Here is a 21,403-nt window from a genome sequence, read left to right on the forward strand (position 1 = left end):
TTATTATTATTATTATTATTTTAACAGTACCAGCAGAGACCTAGTCTGAGAATGCAAAACAAATGGCAAAGCACCTTTTAAGGCTCTTAAAAAATTATGAATATCAATAAATCCAAAATTTCACTGAGAAAAATGTTGTTCTTTTCATAAAAGCAGATAGAAACTATTTTACTAACTTCCTGAATGTTTACTTTACTAAATTATTTAATTTACTAAATTCCTGAATGTTACAAAAAGAGAATGGGAAAATTGATTTTTTTTTTTCTTTGTTCCATCACTATTCAGCGTCATGCTTTAAGATTTGTCCTCTGGAAACTTTTCTTTTAATGGACTGTTATTCTTGGTTTAATTAAATGAACTTGTGATATTTTCTGTATTGCTGTGATGGGAAAGTTCTGTGGAGCCTTAGAAAGAGCAAGATACAAAGTCTGCGGAAGAGCAGAGTTGGAGCATCCCCACTACTTCATACACTGGAACTAAAAGCCTTGGTTCAGAGCTAGTCAAAGAAAAAGAGGAAAGGTGTCCAGCCAAAATTATGAGGAAGGAAGAAGCTGTACTGCAAATCAATATGCTGCCTTGGACACCAAAGTATTTCACTAACAGAGGGTTTGCAAAAATTTTATGTTAAATGTTTTGCTAATACAAAACCTCTAGGAAGGCAGAGTCAAAGCAATGGGTGTGAGTTCTGGGCACAGCATTAGCCACTCTTCTTCACCTAATGCAGGCAGGGTAAGCTTTGAAGCAGAACCAATTTATATCCTAACAAGGCTTTAGACTGGGATCTGTCATCTTAGGAAGGAAAAGTAGGAAACTGTCAGGGTTTTCAGAATGTTTTAAAGGGTTTCTCTTGATGCTGAGGGAAAAATTTCCTCCCACAACCCCCCACCCCCAACATTTGGATTTTTCTTTATATTCAATTTTTGGCACAAGTTGTTTGTATCCATTGGTGTGCACCTCCCCTCAGGGGAAAAGGAGAACAAACAACCCACAAAACTGTAGAGATGTTAGAAAATAATGATACGGTCAAGTAGTCCTGGTGTTTGGGTCTTAAAGAAAAGTGGTTTTTTTTAAGAATTCAGATTAACTGCAGATCTGATGATAGTATCAATTTAACTGAGCAGATGATGAAGGTTCTCCTCCAGCTGTGTTACAGTGATTAGAAAGTTGCTCCTGACTTAAGCAAGTTAAAAATCAATAAATAGGTGTTCATGCAAAACCAGGGTCAAATTAGTCTTATTGGCTAATTGGAAAACATAAGACTTACGGCCTCATCTTACATTTTCTAGATTGCCATGATATAGCTGTGAGACATAGAAAGAGCTTTATGCTTTACCTTATATTAGCAGACTAGCTGTGCAGAGTTAAAAATTCCAAGGAACAAGCAGCAGTTAGGCTTCGACATGCTGACTTCAAGGAACTGTGCATAGCAGGCTCCATTAAACAAAGGACAGAGACGTTTTGTAATAAAGCAGAAAACAGGCCTGTATGTAACATTCAGGTTTTTAACAGCTGCCAGGAGAATTCATGTGCTTTTATAGTACAAGCTTCTCTTGCATTTCGTCCTTAAGATGAAAGAACCATAAGCAGAAGTTGTTCTGCTGGACTGAGAAAAACCTTGGGAGATAAAGCCTCTAGAGGTAATGTGAATATCACATAAACACATACTTTTAGGGATGATTCTGTTATTCTCACAAAAATCTCTGTGGGCTCATGTCATCCAGCACTCTGGAGATGCAGTTTGAATGCTGCTTCCATGAGGTGTGCAAGGCACTCTGCCTTTTTGAGAAAGACTCCCCAGTCATCTTTTATGTAACTGGTTTTATGGTTTGAAAAGTCATTCTGAAATTATTACCTCTGCTAAGAGTATGGCATGGGCATATGGAAGAAAAGAAAGGATGGACAGAAATACATACCCTCCCCTGGCTCAAAAAAAAGAAACCTCTTAATAGCAAACAGTAAATTAAATGTATGTTACCTGGAGTTTATTTGAATTCTTGGATAGCTATTAGTCTAATAAGCACTTAACTGAAATTGAATTGTACGTGTAATTAAAATATTTATTCTAAAAGTGAGTCAGACAGCTGGCATGTACAACTTCCCCACTTTCATGCAACTCCCAAGAAATTTTTAAAAAAGGCAAAGTATTCCTCATTATAATGTTTGAAAATTAGGAGCTGCTTCTTTCAGAATGTGCTGCTCATTTTATTTAGAACAGAGACTTCAAACTCCCCTCACTGTGTGAAAACAGAGCTTGAATTAGCTGCTCTAAAGAAGTGGGAGATGGGGCATCAAAGAGCCTTCTGTTCATTAAGATAAACACCGAATATGTGTTTCATGTTTGGTTTCAGCATAACATTCTGAATAGAGGATTAAGCAGTTGCTTCCCACAGTCTTAAACTATTGAGATGGTGTGGGAGAGGGAGGAAAATAAAAGGATTTTAGCTATTATGCAAAGAATTAGTGTTGAGAGAGTAAAAGGTCCCCCTATTACCCATTGAATTCTGCGTGGATTTAGTTGTGTTGAGAGTGTAACATGGATCTCGTTTTGGACACACAGAAAATACATAATTAAGTTACAGGAGTCCATCTACAGTTTCAGTCTGGACACTGATCTTGTGAAATGGATTCTTGCCATTTGATTATGTACTTTCAAACCATATTATGTACTTTTCAGGGGAAAAACCCCCATAGTTTCATAACAAAATTTTCTTTTTATGTAATTCTTTTTGTCACATCTTAACTTTAGAAAGAAGACTGCATTATTTTTTTAGAAGTACCAGTGACAATTGGGGACAAAGATTTTACCCTTCTTGCTGTCAAATGCAGTCACCTTAGCTGCAGAAACAGACATTCTCCACCCCACTTTGTGTTCCCCAAATTTTTATTTCATGTGTTTTGTAGATCAAGCTGATTGAACTGATCATGTGAGTCAGAGTGAAAGAGGGGTTTGCAATCTGTCCATGCCTTATGCCTTTTCTGTGAGTGTGGATGATAGATATTTTTATAAATTGGGTGGTAAACCATTTATAGTGCTTTATTTTGAATTAAATTAATGAGATTTTGGTAACAGTTATGACCATTATTGCAGCTGTCTTACGTCAGAGGAGCTCTTTTCTGTTGACACCAAGGAAATGTTAATGTATTAATTATAATGTTCAAGTTCCCTGAGTGGCTTTTATACCCTTAGTTCTATTAGCCAACCCATAAGGAAATTTTTATATTTTAGGGTTTTTTTAATATATATATATATATATTATTTACTTCATTGTAGCTGATTAGAAATTACATACCTTTTTGCATATATTTTTTCCTCTAGGTATCTGTTGCTCCTCACTCTGGGAAACAGGCAGTAGCTAAATTTGGTCTTTCTTAGGGCAGCTGTTCTCATAATTTAGGGGGAAAAACTTACCAGGAATGGGTATATTTAATTTTTTTTTTTTGATAAATGTAGAAGCTCTATCAAGGGATGACTTATCAAGTTGATTATATTTTCTTCTCTTTATTTTCTTTTCTTGTATTTATAACATTTCAGGGTTGCACTTTGGGGGAAGGGAGTTAGATCATCCTAAGAATATTTCATTTTCATGTTTGCAGCATTCTGTTTAAAACAGGAATTCTAAAGTGGTTAGAATACATTGTTTAATGTGGTTTATAGCTGAAGTACTCAAATTCACAAAAAATTACCGTTAGCAAGGTCATCCTCAAGAGATTTTGTGGGAAAAGTAACACTAAATAGGTGACAGACCTCAGCCAGAGACATCCAGTTCTATGCAGAAAAGAACACCAAAAAAAGCTCAGAAGTTAACTTTATGTACATTTCTTGGAGGAAGCGAAGGAAGGACACCAAAATGTCCTGTTTGACAGCATTTCCAGGTTCCTTGGCTTCATTAGCACATTGACTCACCGGTCCTGCGTTGTGATCTGTCTCATTTGGGATTCAGTAGAAGGTGGCTATGTGTTGGTTTCACTTCCTGCTTATTGGTTTGCTGAGATTTCAGCTCATTATTTCCCTGACTTGCTGCTGTCTATTAGGTGATGCTGATGAATAGTGAATCAGATTGATATTTCTCTTATCCAAACATATATGTGAGATTGGATTTACTGGAGTGATAGGGAATTTGTCATCCTTAAACCTCAATTTCTGTATCTTTTTCACACCGAATTAGAACAATAACTATATTTGTTTTATGTTTCTCTTCTTCCTTATCTCCAATATTTAGCTTCTCATAACAAGAGAGATAAAAAATGTATTTGAATGCAGATCACACAGGTTTCTGAGTACAGCCTGAAAACCTTAAGCACCAGAGCTTTCATTCTAGAGGCTCATTTCCAGTCTCTGCTTTAGCTTAATCTCTTTGTTCAATATCTTTTATAGGTGTTGACATATGCCTATTTGTCTACAGCTCTTTCAGGAAGAACATACATTTGAACATTTGGGCTTCTGAAATCCTGGTTCTTTCAGAGAGGAGATGATATGCCGTTACATGTGTGCCATTATGTAATATAAAACCAGGTCCCTGCTAACTCAGAATCGTTCTTCACTGAATTCTTATTGGACATCTCTATATCTCAGACCTCTCTGATCTGATAAAATTCCACTGGAAAAATAAAATCTCATTCTACTTTGCATAGAACAAGCAGCTAACAAGACAAAAGAAATGCAAATACAAGATGTTATCACCAGTCAAGACAAGATAATTGTGAATAGTTTGAATGCACATAGTTTGTACCTTCTTTGTATGTGTGACATAACTTCTTCTCTCCCAGATGATTTAACTGTCCCACAGTCTCTGTGGAGAGGCATCTGCACACATGAAATTCCTATGGAAAAGCTGACATTATAAATTTGTCTATGAGATACCCAGTGCGGTGGTGTTAGCATTCAGGAACACACATAATCATGGAATGATTATATGAAGGTGCTTTATTGAAGAGCTCTGGGTGTCAGGGGTACACATACCCAAATCTGACCCGACTTGGTTTTGAGCTGAACATGTTTTATACTCTATTGTTATATAACTTACGTATTAATTATTAAACTTACATTGTTCTATTGTATACATTGATTTTACCCAAGCATGAATTTCTCGTGATCTCTCTCAACCCCCTAACATTGTTCCTCATGTTCTTTAAACAATAATTATATCTAATCACATCTAACAATTGTATCATTTATATGATATATGATTATTCACAGGTGCAGTTTCACATGATCTTAGCAAGCACAAGGCCTAACATTTCCCAGGGCCTACTTTTAACACTTTTTCCAGGGCTTGCCAAGCCTAACTTTCTTTCTAACTCCCCGAATTTTCTATGATTTTAAAATCTTTTACTATCAGTGGCACTCTGACTTTTCCATACTTGAACAGTATTACTTTCTATAACAATACCCAGACTGAAGTATAAGATGGGATGGCAGGTGCTGACCTATCAGAATGCTGTCTTGTGCAAACATACATCAGCAATATGAGGTGTAACGGTATCTCCACAGGTTTCCTAGAATACTTTGGCAAGGAGGTTTGTACACAAAAGCACAAGCTTGCTTTGTCACAATTTCTTCTGCTCAAAAAGTTTACCACTGCAAAAGTACAAGGCATTCATTGGGGCAATAATTTGTTTGAAAAATCTGGTGCTACTGGGAAGAAGAATTAATTGAATGATCATGTCTGGCTTAATGTAATGTCAGAAAATGCACATGGAGACAAAGTAATAAGAGGCATATTAACCCACACAAATGCAGAAGTTTCCCTTTTAACAGAGAAGTCCTTACAGTTCTGCTATAGGAGGAAGACACTGATGAGTGCAGATTGTGGACTGTGAGTAGTCTTTGTGCTAGAGGTAATCCTACACACATTACACACATAAATACAGCATGGTATTAGATAGACTTCATCTGATGTAATTTAGACATGGGATTAATTCTGCTCCAAGTTACAGAATGCATAAATTGTTCCTAATTTTAAATTAACTTTTATGAGCAACTAGATACAATTCACCTTAATGAAATAATGCAGCAGTAAGGAATAAAATCTCTAAACTGAGGAGTCAGGGCACTTGAATCCTTCCTAGCACCTTCTTGAGGTGAAGTATCGATGATTTTTCCAAATTCTAAGTCTTACAAAAGGCTAATGATGTGTTACTACTTTTATTCTCAAACAGAGATTTGTTCTGGTTTTTATTTTCTCTTGCTCACATTCTTGTCCCTAGAAGGGAGATGAGGTAAGCACTGGATTTATGTAATACACAGCATAGATGATTTTGTTGAACAAAATAAAAATAAATCACAGCTATTTTCTGAATGTATCCCTTTTTCTGTCAGAATAAATTACAGATTGTTGGCAGTTTTTCCACAAGGTTTTCTGTGACATCAGACCTAATTACCACCTATTCTGCTACTTAAAAATATGGGACCCTGGCAACACAGCTTCCTTTCTCCAATCACAGAGCAGGAAAGAAACTGCAGGCTATTGCATTTGGATTTGTCAGAATAAATAATTAAAAGGCTCATCAGCTTCTCACTAATGAACAAGGAAATGTGATTAAGAAATTTTAAAGGAGAATAACTGAAAACAATATAGAAATGATAGCAGGATGATTGCTGTGAATAAGTGACTGAAATTTCTGAATAAGAGATTTCTTCAACCAGGCACAAGGACAGTAGTTCAATCTTCTATTAAAAGATTCCTGTCAGTTTGGAAAAGCTCTGAATCAGGAGATTAGACACATCTCAGAAGCTGACAAGTCAGTCACTTCTCTTAAGACAGTTATTTTCTGGCAAATGCTCAGAATAAACTTTTTGTGCATGGTTTTGGTTCGTTTTTTTTCTATTTCAAGGCTCAACTTCTACCCAACGACTAGGACATTTCGGACTAGTCAATCTTTTATTCTCAGAGACTCTGAAAATACAAATCATCTTTCAGACCAAAATGTTCTAGAGATGCTTGCCAAGTTTACTGTGGCTGACATCTAGAAATTGCACTGATTAGCTTCTGGCATGCTTCCTTGCAAGTGCTTTGCATGTTAGAATCTCATTAATTATCTTCTTCTTCTTCTTTATTATTCTTCAGCACAAAAAAAAATGTACTTTCACCTTTTATCTAACCTGTTACTATGCTTTTAACATATGCTATCCCAGCTTATCTTAAGGAGATAGCACATAATAGAGAAACTCAAAAAAAAGTGAAATAATGGATGCTGCTGCAGTTCTTCTGCATATCAGGAGAAATATACCTTTTTTTTTTTTTCCTTTATATACATACATAAATGACACAGTCTTTTTATGAATAAAAGCACAGAAGTCAACAAGATTACAAAATTTCAAGTGTGGAACTTTCCAGATACTCAGATATAAAAGTAATATGCACAGAAGTGAGTAAGTAAGTGAGATTCATAGTTACAAAGATTAAGAACAAAAGGTAAAATAAAATGTGAAACATGCTCATGAGCCTCAAATAAGATACTCAGCTTTACAGAAAATACTCTGGGTCTAAAACCCAGAAAGAAAAATGCTCTTCTACTTCGAGAGGTCTTTGGTGATTCTTTACCTTCATTTGTTCTTTGCACATGATGTAGACCCACCATCATGGAGTGCACAGTGTGCAAAATGGAAGCTTCTTTAATAGGGACATCTAGCAAAGACACAACCTCTCCTCAAAGAGCAGAGATGCTGAAGAGACCTCCATCCATCAGGAATTCTCTGCAGTTCTCTTTTACAAACTGCACAGTGTAGCAAAAAAAAAAAAAAAAAAATCTCTATATGTTTTTCCAGGCCAGGTTCTGTGAAACCTTGTCTGCATAGTTTCTCTTGAGCCCCTGTATTGCATGTATGTAGTCAAAGAAGCATTCACAATGTCCTTTTTTCTTCTACAGGAAGAAGTCTTATAAGAGTAGTTCTTCAAGTAAATTCCTTGTAAAACAACACTTTTATTTTGTGGTTACATTTAGAATTTTATTATTTTTATTTTATCTCAGACATAACAGTTTATTTTCTGTGCTATGTTCCCATTATCTCCAAAGTTAGATCTGGAGAAAAACTTGTTTTTCAATTTATTTGTACCAGAACATCTTAGTTTTATGTATGGACTGAAACTATAAATCTTGTAATTCCTGTAAACCATTTCAATGAAACTTTATTTTTCTACAGTAGATTAACTATAGATAAATTCTTGATGCAACAGTACTTCTGAAACTTCTACATGAGGAAAGAAACATTTGAAAATTGTGTATGCATTTAAAGAAACTCAGAACTACCAGTTTTGTGTTAATTGCCTCACACTACACCATTCTGAAAAATCATCATTTTTTTTACATTGCCATAAAAATAATGCACCTGACATGTATGTGCACTTTTCTTTTGTAGGTGGAATGGAGCAAATAAAACAGCATACCTTTGCATTAGCTCACTACACCTATACTGTGCTTTCTAGCTTAAAATATGCCAATGGGGCTCCTGTAGTACGTATTTACAGTGACACAGATTTCAGCAATCCTGATGTCCAAGGTCCAATCATTAATTTTAATGTGCTCGATGAAAATGGAGAAGTGCTCGGCTTTTCACAGGTATGTTTTTCTCTTGTCTTGAGTTTATTATTGCATTTTAAACATGTTCATGATGAATCCCTTATCCTAATAGAAATTTTTTATTCATTGTAATTCTTTCTGAGGTTTTGGGTTTGTTTTTTCATACCTCTGCGCTGTATATACACACCATTTTCAAAACAGTAGAAGGAGAATCTAATAAATAGTGCTAGCACAACACAAAATACATAATAGCCAGAGGCAATATCTTACATATTTATTACTCCACAAATAGGATGCTTGGAAGTGGGCTGTTTTAACAGGATACATTGACTAGGCAGTTTGATTTTTTGCTGGCTTCCTTCTCTAGTGTACTTAAAACTGGGAATTGAAGAGCAAATCTGGAAAAGCTGATGAAGAGACTGCCTTGGAGCTTTGACATACAAGTGAAATTTGATCTCAGAATATTGCAATGAAAGAGGAGTTCTCTTTTCCCTTCAGTTGTAACAATTACATTTTCATAATGTTCCTGAGGAACCATGGAACAAGGCTCCCAGAAAACATTTTGGGAAATTTTTTATGAAGTGAAAATTGGATGGCATTTCTGTCTGGCATACCTACTACTAGTGGACACCAATTAATGACTCAAGTTATCTTTGTATATTAAAAGAGAAATGATAGAACATCCTATTTCTTTATGGATGATATCCCATCTATAATTAATTACTTATAACCAGGCATTAAACCAGTTCTATTTGCCTTTCTGACTGGCAATTGTTATTTGCCCATTGTGTACTGTAGGGCACAGTGTGACTGGACATTAACAGTTGGTATCTCGAGAAAGAAAATATGACCAACTGATTCCAGAGAAAATATTATGAGGAGGTTTGGAGCAGTTTATTTGGAACACTTGAGATTGGCAAGAAAGAATTCATAAGTAGACACTGTCTTCAGAGGATACCAAGCTTACATTTAAGCCTCAAGATTTGCATAATTGGCATGATATTCAAAACTCTGAACTAAGCCCAAGATATTTAGGATGTGAAAGGCATGTAGTGAAATGCATGACATGTAATACCACAGCTGAAAAATGAAAACAGAGAAAAATATGTCTTTCATCTGTGTAGCAATGGGGAAGAAAGTTACTCTTACCTGCTCATATGGTTGAAATCCATTTCTCAGTGTTATCAGCTTAATTACCAGAGCTGACAAGATTGTGCCAGTAAACACAAACGTCCTTGAATTACATGCATAGGCTCAATTGCACCAAGAGGAAATAGTCACAATCTCTGGTTCCTCTTTGAGTAAAACCTTTCATTGCACTGAAGAGCAAATGAAGGCATTTCATTAAAGTGAGAAACAAATAACCACATCATGATTGCACTGTCAGAGATGGCAGCAATTTTTACAGCTTCCTGTCCCAATACAGATGATATAGAGTATTTGGATGTTAAGAAGTGATAGTGTGGGAGTGAAATAATTATGCAAGTTAGTTGAATTGCTATTGCTTTTTTGTTTAAATGTTTCTTTGTGATGGTTGAATGTCTTAGAATATTATACTTGGAATAAACTTGTGTTTTATACTATATGTATCATTGGTTTAATTGACAGTTTAATTACTAGTTCAAGATTTTTTCCTCTAAATGGTAATTAAAACAATTAAATAAGAGGGACTCGTGGACTAAACAGCAATAGTCAATGGAAAGCTTTGGTTTTAATTTAGATTTTTCACAAAACATTTCTTTATCTAGAAATAAAACTACTACAGTTTTGAAATTTCCATAAATCTCTCATCTTGGAGCACTAAAACTGCATTAAATTTTCTCCTTTGAGCTGCACCAAATACTTTCCATGAAAATTATTTCCTTCAGTAAAGCTGTCTTGTGGACTACTATTGGTAGTAATTTGTTCTGGAAATCACTTGGGAGGACACCTGTATTCTTTTCACACAAGATGCCTGTCCTCTAAAGTAGCATCTCTGTCATTTTGTTAAGTGTTTATTTGCACTGCAGCATCAAAAAGCCCGTGTTACGAACAGGGGTTGAATTACGATGAGTACTTGACAGGCCCAGGACATAAAGACGGCCTTTTTGCCAAATGGCTTCTTCATATATACTTGTCTAGTCAAGAATGGATAATTCCCCAGCATTATAGTTTTTGATGCTAATGAAGTGTGGACAGATGACAGACTGGTAATTTGGAAAGGTGCTAAAGTGCAGGGGTAGAGATGAAGGACCTCTGCAGGATAGAAACAGAAGAGTTGACGTTAAAGCAGCAAACTGTCAATCTTCTGCTTCCTTGTGAGGCTACCAGAAAAGGAGAAGCAAATCAGCCTTAGACTTTAAAGAGGGCTTGTGATGTGACAGAAAAGACGATGTTACAGATGCTGATGTTACCTGGTGCTGAGCTAATGCAGCAAACCCTTCACACAGAGAATCATCAGCTCATTTATTAGTAATTAATATCTGCAGTCTTCAGCATATGTGAATGTCATGTGTTCTGTCATTCCCAAGTCTCTTCCAGCCTCTCGAACACTGACAGCAATGACTCAGCTTCAATTTGCATCCTTGCCATCTTTTTTTTTTTTTTTAGCAAAACTCGCTTAGGACTCTATGAAGTCCAACCTGATTTGAATGTCAAACAGATGGAGGAGTCATAAGAGAGCAACGTAGACTTGAGACAACAATCATACACACAAAAAAGTGCATTTCTTATAAACTGGGTCAAAGTGCAAATTTTGTTGTATATTCTCTTTCACATTTGCAGATGTGAAAAAACATCACCAGCTCCGCTCTGGGAGATCCTTTTTGCTAATATAATTTATAAAATTTTCTCTTTGTTTTGACAGAGAGATGAGGCCTATGAAATTCTCTTTGTATATTCAGTAGATTAATTGCAGAGTGATTTTATAATCCCTTTACATTTTATTCTATAAAGTCAGTTTGGAATCCGGAAGAAGGGAAAGAGGTAGGAGACACAGATGGCCAGATGGAATTTTACCTGGAACATTTGTTGAATTGTATGCACTAGAGAGATCTTACCTAGCCACAACTTTCAGTTCAGTGTTATGCCAGTAGTGAAAAATACTCCTTCCCTTATCAAACTTCTTCTTTTTCCACTCTGATCTTCTGAGACAATATTTTTATTTTTCCTCTTTTGTGTAATAGAGCCAGTAACAGGCTTTAAAAGGAGCAAACCATCATGGCTGTCTTTTGAAAAGGCCATCATTTCACATTTTAGCTGTGGATTACCAGCATCCTTCCCTACTCTGCTTTTTCACACTGCCTCCTTAGCTTGGAGCCTGAACCTAAGCACAAGTAACTTGCTGTGATTGGCTTACCTACAAAAGTTCCCTTGGTGTGCATATATGCCTGCCATGTCCCCTAAAGATCCTGTCAGGAAGGGAATGAGCATCAGTCCATTAGCAGTCTCAGCCTTCTTGCCTACCACTTCACACTTGTGTGTGATAGACAAACTGCTATAACAGGAATAGCTGCCAAAGACAGAGAATGTAAACATTTTGGTTTGCCTAAGGAAGGCTCTTCTACAGTGTTGCATATGAATGAGTTTTGCCTCTCAAGACTGAGAACCCTGCTCACACAGATTATAATCAGTTTTGCCTAGGAACCTACATTAGCATGTCCTGGCTCACCCTTATCAATCCAGATAGAGAGAAGGGAGGTCTAGACTTTGAGTTGAATTTCTTCACCCATTTCTCAATTAAAAGGAAAAAATCAACATTTCTCAAGAGGCAACTTCTAGTGTGCATCTCTTCAGTTTAAGTCTATGAAACAGTTTGATGACTGCTCTTATTATGGCATGTGCCCACTCTCTCACTCACTTTCCTCCATGCACCAAGAGGAAATAGCCACAATCTCAGGTTCTTCTCTGAGTAAAACCTTCATTGCAGCAATGAAGAGCAAATGAAAGCATTTCATTGAGGTAAGAAACAAATAACCACAACATGATTGCACTCTCAGAGATGGCAGCAATTTTTACAGCCTCCTGTACCCACCCTTGAATTAATGTAATGTAAGGATTGACTTGATGACCCACTGCTGGGTTTTTCCTTTTCTCCCTTGCTTTCTATCATTCTGGGGTGAAGACCAGGGTCTTCCATCAGAATTTGTGGCCTCAAATCACTTTCATCCAACCACTCACTGAGTACTGGTACTGGTCACTGAGAAGGTACTCACGGAGTACCTTCTGTACTCTGGTGGACTCTTTCTGCTAGTAGTATATGTTAGGAGTATAATCTTTAGATCCAGATCACAGAATATTCTGAGTTAGAAGGGACCTGCAAGGATCATTAAGTCCAACCCTAAGTAAATGGCCCATACGGGGATAAAACCCACAACTTTGGTGTTATTAGCACCTTGCTTGAAGAAGGCAAAATCAGAATGAGACACCCCCAATAATAAAAAATTTGTTTTCCTTTTAACTCCATTTATCCCTCTGTATCCAAAGCATTCTGTGTTAGTGAATTGTCTTGTAAGCAGCTTAGCAGCCAAGCTAAATTCAGCCCTGTGGTCTGAGATGTAGAGGGAGAAAAAATATATCTTAGAATTGGATGGTAATTTTTACTTAAAACTTTCTTACCAGAGGCAATGTGTTCTGGAACATAGCTGTATTCATTACTGCAAAATATTTCCTAGTAATTAAACTAAATTTCTCACACTGCAGCTAAAGTCCATTATTACATGTATTGGGCAAAGAAAGATACACCAATTTGGGCAGAAAAGCAGGAAAAAAAAAGAGGATTTCAGACATCCAAGATGGGAGAAGAATTAGACAAGAAGCATGAAGCAGTGTTGTATGGGTGAGGTGTGATGAGGGAAGAGACAGAGCAGTATATGCAGGTAGAAGTTATTCCATCTGCTTGTATTTGGACAGGTCTGCAAACAAAAGTAACATGGGACAAAGTGGTGTGAGTCAGGATGGGAAATACACAAAAAGGTAGCTGCTCTAGGTAAATATCATCATGATAGCCAGTTCTGGAAGTGCTTTCATACTGTAAGTACACTTCCTTTACTTTGATTTCACAATATTCTCTTTTAAAAGCTTGCTTTTCCTTTAGTAATATCTTAAGGAATTGTTTAGTTGGACTTAAGTTAGTCACCAGGACCCGACAATAGCCAGGTGAAATGCCCTCCTTCTGCTGTAGGCTTTCAGTGTCACTTTGAGGGATTCAATGCCTTATCTTCCCAATTTACTGTCACCTCACAAGAGTGGAGAGAAAATAAGTTAAATACTGTCAAATCTTCAGATATCAAGTGGTGGATACATTTGTATATACGCACAGCTGGTTCAATACAAGTTCATATCACTGCTTGTCATCACCTGATAAACGGGACCAGGCAATACCTGGAGTGGGTAGATTTCTCGAAAGAATTGCTGTTTGTGTCTCAGATGATGTTTTTAGTTTCACTAGAAGATCATTTCCAGCCCACTGTACACATGGTGTATAGGTACAAAATTAGAGCAATGGAAACATGTGAATTAAAAAGGAGTGAAAAAAAAACCCAAACAACTAGCTACAGCATTTCCCATTCACAGGAAGTTGATACCAGGTCAATTGGATCAGACTGACCAGAGCCTGGTACTACTTGTCAGTACTTGTTTGGAAATTCATACTACATCCCTACAGGATAAAGTGGGCAATGAGGGAGGAAACCTCAAACTACATTTAATCTATTTGAATCTATTTAATCTATTTGAAATCTTCATAGAAAGTTATTAAGTGAGAATCTTTGTTGCTTTTCATATTCAATCCTTTTAATTTTGGGTTTTTTTTCAATCTGTTTCTTTTTACTTGTAAAACAATCATTCAGTTTTGTAAGTGCAGCATTTTTTCATCTGGGCCACAGAAAATGGAAATCCAGCATTTTTTAATTCCAACTAAGAATGGCTTTGCAGCAATGGTCATATGACTGAGCTAGTTACACTAATGCTTTTAAAAGCATAACCACTCATTATATTAATTTTGATGACTCAGGAAAAGAAAAATGTTCTCTAACTTGCTTAATGGGATTTTTGGCCATCTTCCCAGTAGCTACCTAAAAATTGCTGAGGTGATTACTCATTATTGATTTTAGCTATGGATTTTGCCATTGATTTCAGGAAGCCAGGAATGGTAGATGGACCAGCACAATAGAATGCAAACAGGATTATAAGGACGAAAAGATTGTTGCGAAGATTCCTGTTGAACAAATACTGATTTCCTTGGTTCCAATTAGTTTCCAGTTGTTCTGTGGATGTCTTGGACCAGGGAGATAGCAGCAATGCAGTAAACCACACTGGCGTATCAATAAATGGCACTTTGTTTCTTCAAACTGGCAAGAAGTCATTACAATCTGTATCTTTGCTTTTGTGACATGGCACTGGGTGCTCAAAGACAGCTTTTGCAAAAAGGAGCTCACAATATATGAGGCAGCATTATTGATCTAGGTCTGAACATAATCATGATGGTTGATCACTGACTGAACATAAGGTGGTGCTGTACTTCAGAGGCTCAATGTGGGAAATGCAAGCCTGATTAGTAGGTAATGAAGGTCTCTTGTTGAGGTAGTAGTGACAGAGTACAGGCTGAGTTATTTCTGTTATATCTCATTGCAGGGCGACAAAGACACATGAGTTAGTGTGCTTGAAATTGCCTACTATTAAACTGCACATCAGAGCTGATCAAGGTTAGAAAGCCTCATGAAAGACTAGACTGAAGGTGTTGTCTGACACTGTTTCTCTGGAGTGTCCTTGCACGTTGCTAAGGAAACGAAAAGACATAAAAGAAAGATGCTCATAGTTGTTCAGATGAAAGCATCCAAGATGAATGAGAGAGGCTAAATATTTTCTGTTTGGTAACAGGGCCAAACTGTGTCACTAAACTACAGACCTTCTCATATGGGAAAAATGTGGAAAAAACCCACATGGTAACAGGAAATGAACTGCATTTTTGACAGCTTCCACTGGATTCTCTTGTCCTTGATCTTGGTAAAAGCAGATCAGCTGCCTTTGAATGCATGCAGTGTCTAGTTTCAGTCCAACATCTGAATCCTTTGAAGACAAAAAGAGACTGGCCCCACCTTCTCTATTACTCTGCTTCCTTGTTTGCATCTTCCTGTCCCCACACCCTTCTATCCTTTCCCACCACTGTATAGGATCCTGTGAATGTAATGAAAGTAATATGGAAATTTGACCCCACAACCTCCCCATGTTCTATTAACCCTGATTTCAGAGTTAAATACAGACAGAGGAGAATTTAACTGCTTTAAAAGAAAGAGGAAAAGGTGGATAAGATTTTGAGTATGACAGGAATGAAACCTTTGTCACTGCACTTTCAGTAGCATGCACTGCACACTTTTATTCCTAGGCATTGTTTCCCACTTGTATTAGTCTGCTACATTTCCCTTTATCCCTCTTGATATGAGTTATAACTTAGCCTTCTGTGTGGTTTTCCTCTGGCTTCAACATTTTTGACTAGCAGCAATTTGACCAAAAGCCTTTAGCCTATAAAATAGCTGAGGATGCTCAATGGGATGGAGAGATCCAGATGTTCTTCTGTGACTCGCAAGAGGATGTTTTGTTGAAGTCAATTAGGAAAGTACAGAGGCTTAAGTTCCTTTACTTTGATTTCTTCCTGAAATCCATCCTTCCCCTGATATCATATTAGCAAACCAGATGTTGTCAATGAGTGCAGTTTGAATAGGAGGGAAAACAAACAAACAAACAAACAGAAGAGAAGGTGTCATTGGTTGGAGAGATCTGTGATCATTAAGATACCAAATCAAAGGAAGAAGACCAAGGTGTTTAGCTTACTCATCAGTCTGTTCTATTTCAAACAGCTGGATCTTGGACTCGTGAAGTTTACATATGTTCAAATAGGTCCATGCCAAATTCACTTGCATATACAGTAGGAAAGAAAAAAGCAGTTGAGAAAAATATTAGGTCATCCATGATTAAGACTGTGTTTCATTGTTTCATTTTGTTTTTATAGCCACCCTATCCCCAAGAAATCTTCTAGCTTCTGGTTCTCAGAAATGAAAAATTACTGTTACTCCTTTATGCATGAAGAACCTGAGGTTCACTGTGTATATGGCATCTCCTAAGTAAGAATTCCTGCCAAGTGGCAACCCACATACTTTGAATTATGCTAATATTTCCAGGCTGCTTCTTTCCCATGCAATCTTACCTGCTATTTGACTGTCTTTTTAACTAGCCAAGAAAATTATCACATTCACTGTAAAGTTCCTGATAAGATAGCATTTATACTGAACAAGTATTTTCAGGACACTGAACTTGACAATTTTAGTAAATTTGAATATCTCTGTCTAATACTTCACTGTCTTCTATGAAAGGGATTTTGGTCAGAGTAAGTGATGAATGGATGAAGATGGAATAGAGATACCCTATATATCCTCTCTTTGGTTAATTTAAACCATTGTCAACAACTAGAGGCAAAATGGAGAGGATCAGATTACTCAATACTGAGGGAATCTGCCTGCGTTGAAACTTTTTCTCTGAGATGGCAAAAAATGCCTCTATTGCAGAAAGCCATGCAGTTAAAACAGTTAATGATACTGTAACTCAACTAAAATCCTGACCCCTCCCCCCCCACTAAATTATTAGGAAACAAGTGCTGATTTTTTTTTCCTTCTGACCTACTTCTTATTAAATTGTATTAAACAAGATTAAGTATGCATTTGCATCAGCAACAGCGTTTCACAGTCAAATGCTGGATGACAGAAAGAGCTAGCTTACTTTCTCTCCAATTCCATGCCGTGAACCAGTGAATTAATTTACCAGTGGATGTGGAGAACAGCATCATGAAGCCTGTTTTATAACCAGCCATCAGTGGTGTGCAGTGAAATTCTTGTAATGAGCAAATCCATCAGACAGACAAACTGCCCTGGTATTTGGGCACTGGCATTGTAGAAAGCAGAATGAGAAGTCCTAATCCCAATTCCTGAAGGACGGTACTTACCAGTATTGAATTATATATATATATATATATTCAGAATATATATATATATTGTGATAGTAAGATAACTCACAAATATGTACTTGCTTGAATAAAAGCTGCAGAATTGCAACCTATGGGAATGAATTAGCAGGGGTTTCTAAAGCATTCATCATTCTTAGTGAGTTTTAGACTTAGTTGATTAGGAATAATGCAAAATTATGTGGCATTTGTAAATCTTTATTATCATTTAGTATATACATACCTACAGCAAGTATCATTCACAGACTTATTTCAATGGAACCTGAAACCAGAGAAAAGCTTACAGGTTTCACTGAGAGCCCCAGAAGCCCTGAAGTGAATAGTTAGCAGAACTCAGTCATTTAGCAAGCACAGAGAAGTCACCAGTGCATTGTGTGACAGGGAATGGAAAAGCAGAACAGACCAGAATCTCATTTCTTCTCAGAGCTTTCCAGCTGAGTGTCAACTAAAATACCATATTTCCAAGAGAGGACTACTGTAGGGTAATGCATTAAAGTGAAAGCTCTCCACTTCAATATTTTTTATATTAAAAAAAAATAAAATGTATTTATCAGAGAGAGCCCTATGAAAAAAAAAACCCAAATGTGAGCATTTGATTAATCTGGCAACACTAAGGGAACGTTCTCTGATGGAAAAAAAATTAACTGTTTTAAAAAACTGGTTTAGGCGAACTTCTTTTATGTATCTTTATTAAATTTGAAAACCGTGACTTGGAAGTGTGAAAAGCACATTTTGCTTGTCAAAAATCAAGAGAATGTGGCATCGGAAGTGTTGGGGTGTGAAGCAGTCTGCAGGGTCAGGCTCACAGCAAGGAGCTTCAGAAAAGGTAATGAATGCCCCTGCTCTGAGAGACAGAAGGAACTCTAAGATAGCTTGATGGCTTGATTACCATGTCCTCACTGAATGAAATCAGTAAAAATGCTGCAAGATTCGCACATTTGTTTTGCATTTTAATTGTAGTCTTTAATCTCTAAAAGACCAAGGCACAATAATTCCAAGTATCAGACCCAGGGAATCACCAAAACTAACAATCCAAACACATTAAGCTGTGTACTTACCATTAGTACCATTCATGCTTCTGTGCCTTCATTGATGAACGCATTTCTGGTTCCCAAAAGTCAGCCTCCACTGTTACAGACAGAGCTGAAAGTGACTTTCTGTAGTTCATAACCCTGAGCTCAATATCCATTATTGCTCCTTATGGCAATTTTGAAGATGTGCTTTATTTAAGGAAGCTTTTTTTCATCGAAATAACTGTAACAGATGTTTTATGTTCTATTTGTTTTGCTATATGGTAGCACTGTAGAGAGAGATTAAATTAACTCCCCAAGTAATGCATTTCTAGGGTGAAACTAAACAAGAAAAAATCAAAACCTATGTCCAAGGGAAAACCAAGCATCTCTTCAAGGGACAGATATTTTTAGTGTTGCCTTTACTGGTTCTTTACATGGTGTCATTGCAAAAAGTGTGCATCACGTTCCCAAAATCTGTGCACATTATCACATTGGTGATAATAAACTTCGGTTAATATTAAAGCTATTATTAACTTACCTTTTTTCTCCTGAATGACAATTCCTATATTCCTCTAATGATCATGTTTTTTATGTCTCAGTAGTCCTTGCCTAATGTACAGATGGATATATATTACAGTTAAAGTATTACCATAGGTGAGGATTGGATTGCATAGCTAGAATGAAATTACTGTTCATTAAAGAATAGTAATAATTTATTTAACAAAATTTTAAAAAATATTAAAATCTTGTTTGCAATTCCTTGAAGATGTGTTATGGAACCTATATTACACTACATGCATTTTGATGAACAAGGCTGCCCCAGGAACTTTCCTTTTAAAAAGTATTAATAGTAAAAAGATTATATATTTTAAAGGTTTTTGTATACTGAGTAAATAAGCCCAAACACTGTACGATTTCAGTAGTGAAGTATGTCATGATTTTTGCCTTGCTTGTCATGATTAACAGAACGACAGATCCGCCCACAAGTCACTAGCACCATGACAAACCATGCTATGGCAGAATGACAACTTTTCTCATCTAAATGAAAAAGACGTCAAGAAAGTGTCACTGTTCCCATATTGAAGTCTTCTGACAAAACAAAGCTAGCGACACCACAAGAGTCTCTCTCAACAGATGCCTTTTACTAAAACTTCAATTTGAGAAACATGCTTTAAACACAAGATATTCTCCAAGGCATTAATCATCAATAGGGATCTTGGGCCTGATTGTTTTCTCTGCTTTCCAAGTCTGTATATATGGAGTTATTTTGATTATATCTCTGTTGGAGAATCAAACTATTTTGAACTGAACTAGTGGCACAGAACACATTTAAATGTGAGCTTGAGAACTTGTGCGCTATAGCAATGTAGAATTTTTTTGTATACAGCACATTTTTGTCCAGAGACCCTTATGCCCCACACATGAAAAAAAAACAAACAACAAGAACTCTGTTTGAACTGCTTTTAGCACAGCTAAATACTATATAGGTCAAATTATTTCAGCATGGAGTAAGTTCTAACAGAAGGCTTGGGTTTTCTAGCCCCTGAGATAGTGACTTTAAGGGTGCTTCGTGCACACAGTGAAACTCAGAGATACCAGAAGATAGAAGCTTGACATGTTAAGACAGAAGATAAACTGAATTATACCAGTATATTGGTATATGTATTGGGCCATTGTCCTGTACAGAGGAAATTTATGTTAAAAATAATAAAGGCCAGTAGAGATGTAGCCAGCTGCAAAAGCTAGGTTGTACATTTATACCGATACGTCTGACAAAGCATGAGCTCACATTTAGGGAAGTGGTTAGTATGACTTTGTTGACACTCCCTTTCCTGCCCCTTTAGACTGAGCTGTTGCTGTGCATCCAGCTGAGCCTAAGCCTGATTCTGTCTCTGATACATCAGAGTCTCCTGAGTCCACAGTGTGGTCATTTGCAGGGCTCTCAGCTCTCCTTTTGTAGAAAAGGAGCAAAAGCACAGAGGGGTTAATGCAAGTTGTGCAAGGTTGTGTTGGGAGTCTGTGGTAGAGGTGGGGGTCCGATTTCATGCATCTGTCTGTCCTTTTTTGCAGTCTTGACCAGGAATGCTCATCATTTTTCATCAAAGAAATAACTGGTGGTAGCTCAGCTAATCTTACCAGCTGCTGCTGTTGCTTTTTGAGATCAATATAGAGCATTTCCAGGTCCCTACAGTGAGGTTCCATGGTTTCTTAGCGGTGCTAAGAGGATCCCTGTGGTATGCTTCCGTTGTTTCTTAGCTGTGCTATGAAACCCTGGCAATTCATATCCCTTGCAGTGCTGTCCTCCTAGTGCACGCATATATACATCTCTTTCTGAGGCACATATGGGCACATTCTTCTGCTCTCTTTGCACATCATTTTCATACCTTCCCATAATTTATTCATGCTAGTTTGTCAGCAAGTACTGTATTTCTGCCCATTCATTATTCAGTGGATGATAAAGATGGTAACACCAAACAGCACAAGGAAGAAATGCACCAGGGACTTGGTAGATTGGGGGGTTGTATGTACAAGACTCAAGGAGATAGTCCAGTTCATTCCCTGTCCTGGCAAATGTTACTGCTTACTGAGGGGCTGATCCTTCCTGCCCTTGTGAGCCAAAATCCCATAGATGCTGTTTGTAATGAGGACTTGCGGTTTCAGATCCTTGGAGCACAAGGTTTTCTTTAGCTACCTGAAAAGGGGACCCAGGCTTCTCTTCAGTGTCTTCAGAGGCAGTTGCAGGTGGTGGCTCTGTCAAGACACTGAGTAAGACCTGGCTGCAGGTCTGTAATTAGCAGCACTGATGTGAATAAACCTTTTCACAGCTTTAAAATTCAGCACATGTACAGGCTCAGGACCTGACTGTGTGTGTTTTGTG

At 37.1% G+C, this 21,403-nt stretch overlaps 1 protein-coding gene across 2 annotated transcripts in view; it reads left to right on the forward strand.

The window, feature by feature from the left end:
- Positions 1 to 21,403, forward strand: part of MOCOS (molybdenum cofactor sulfurase) — a 209,301-nt gene that overhangs the window by 149,072 nt on the left and 38,826 nt on the right. For both annotated transcript variants that reach the window (XM_014256806.2, XM_088060279.1), the window contains one exon: positions 8,360 to 8,559. In XM_014256806.2, the coding sequence (XP_014112281.2) occupies positions 8,360 to 8,559 (200 nt within the window). The remainder of the gene's footprint in view (positions 1 to 8,359; positions 8,560 to 21,403) is intronic.

This window comes from Pseudopodoces humilis, chromosome 1 (genome assembly GCF_049639895.1).
Source record: "Pseudopodoces humilis isolate 2021_Gansu_Grassland_sample_001 chromosome 1, ASM4963989v1, whole genome shotgun sequence".
Lineage (NCBI taxonomy): Eukaryota > Metazoa > Chordata > Aves > Passeriformes > Paridae > Pseudopodoces > Pseudopodoces humilis.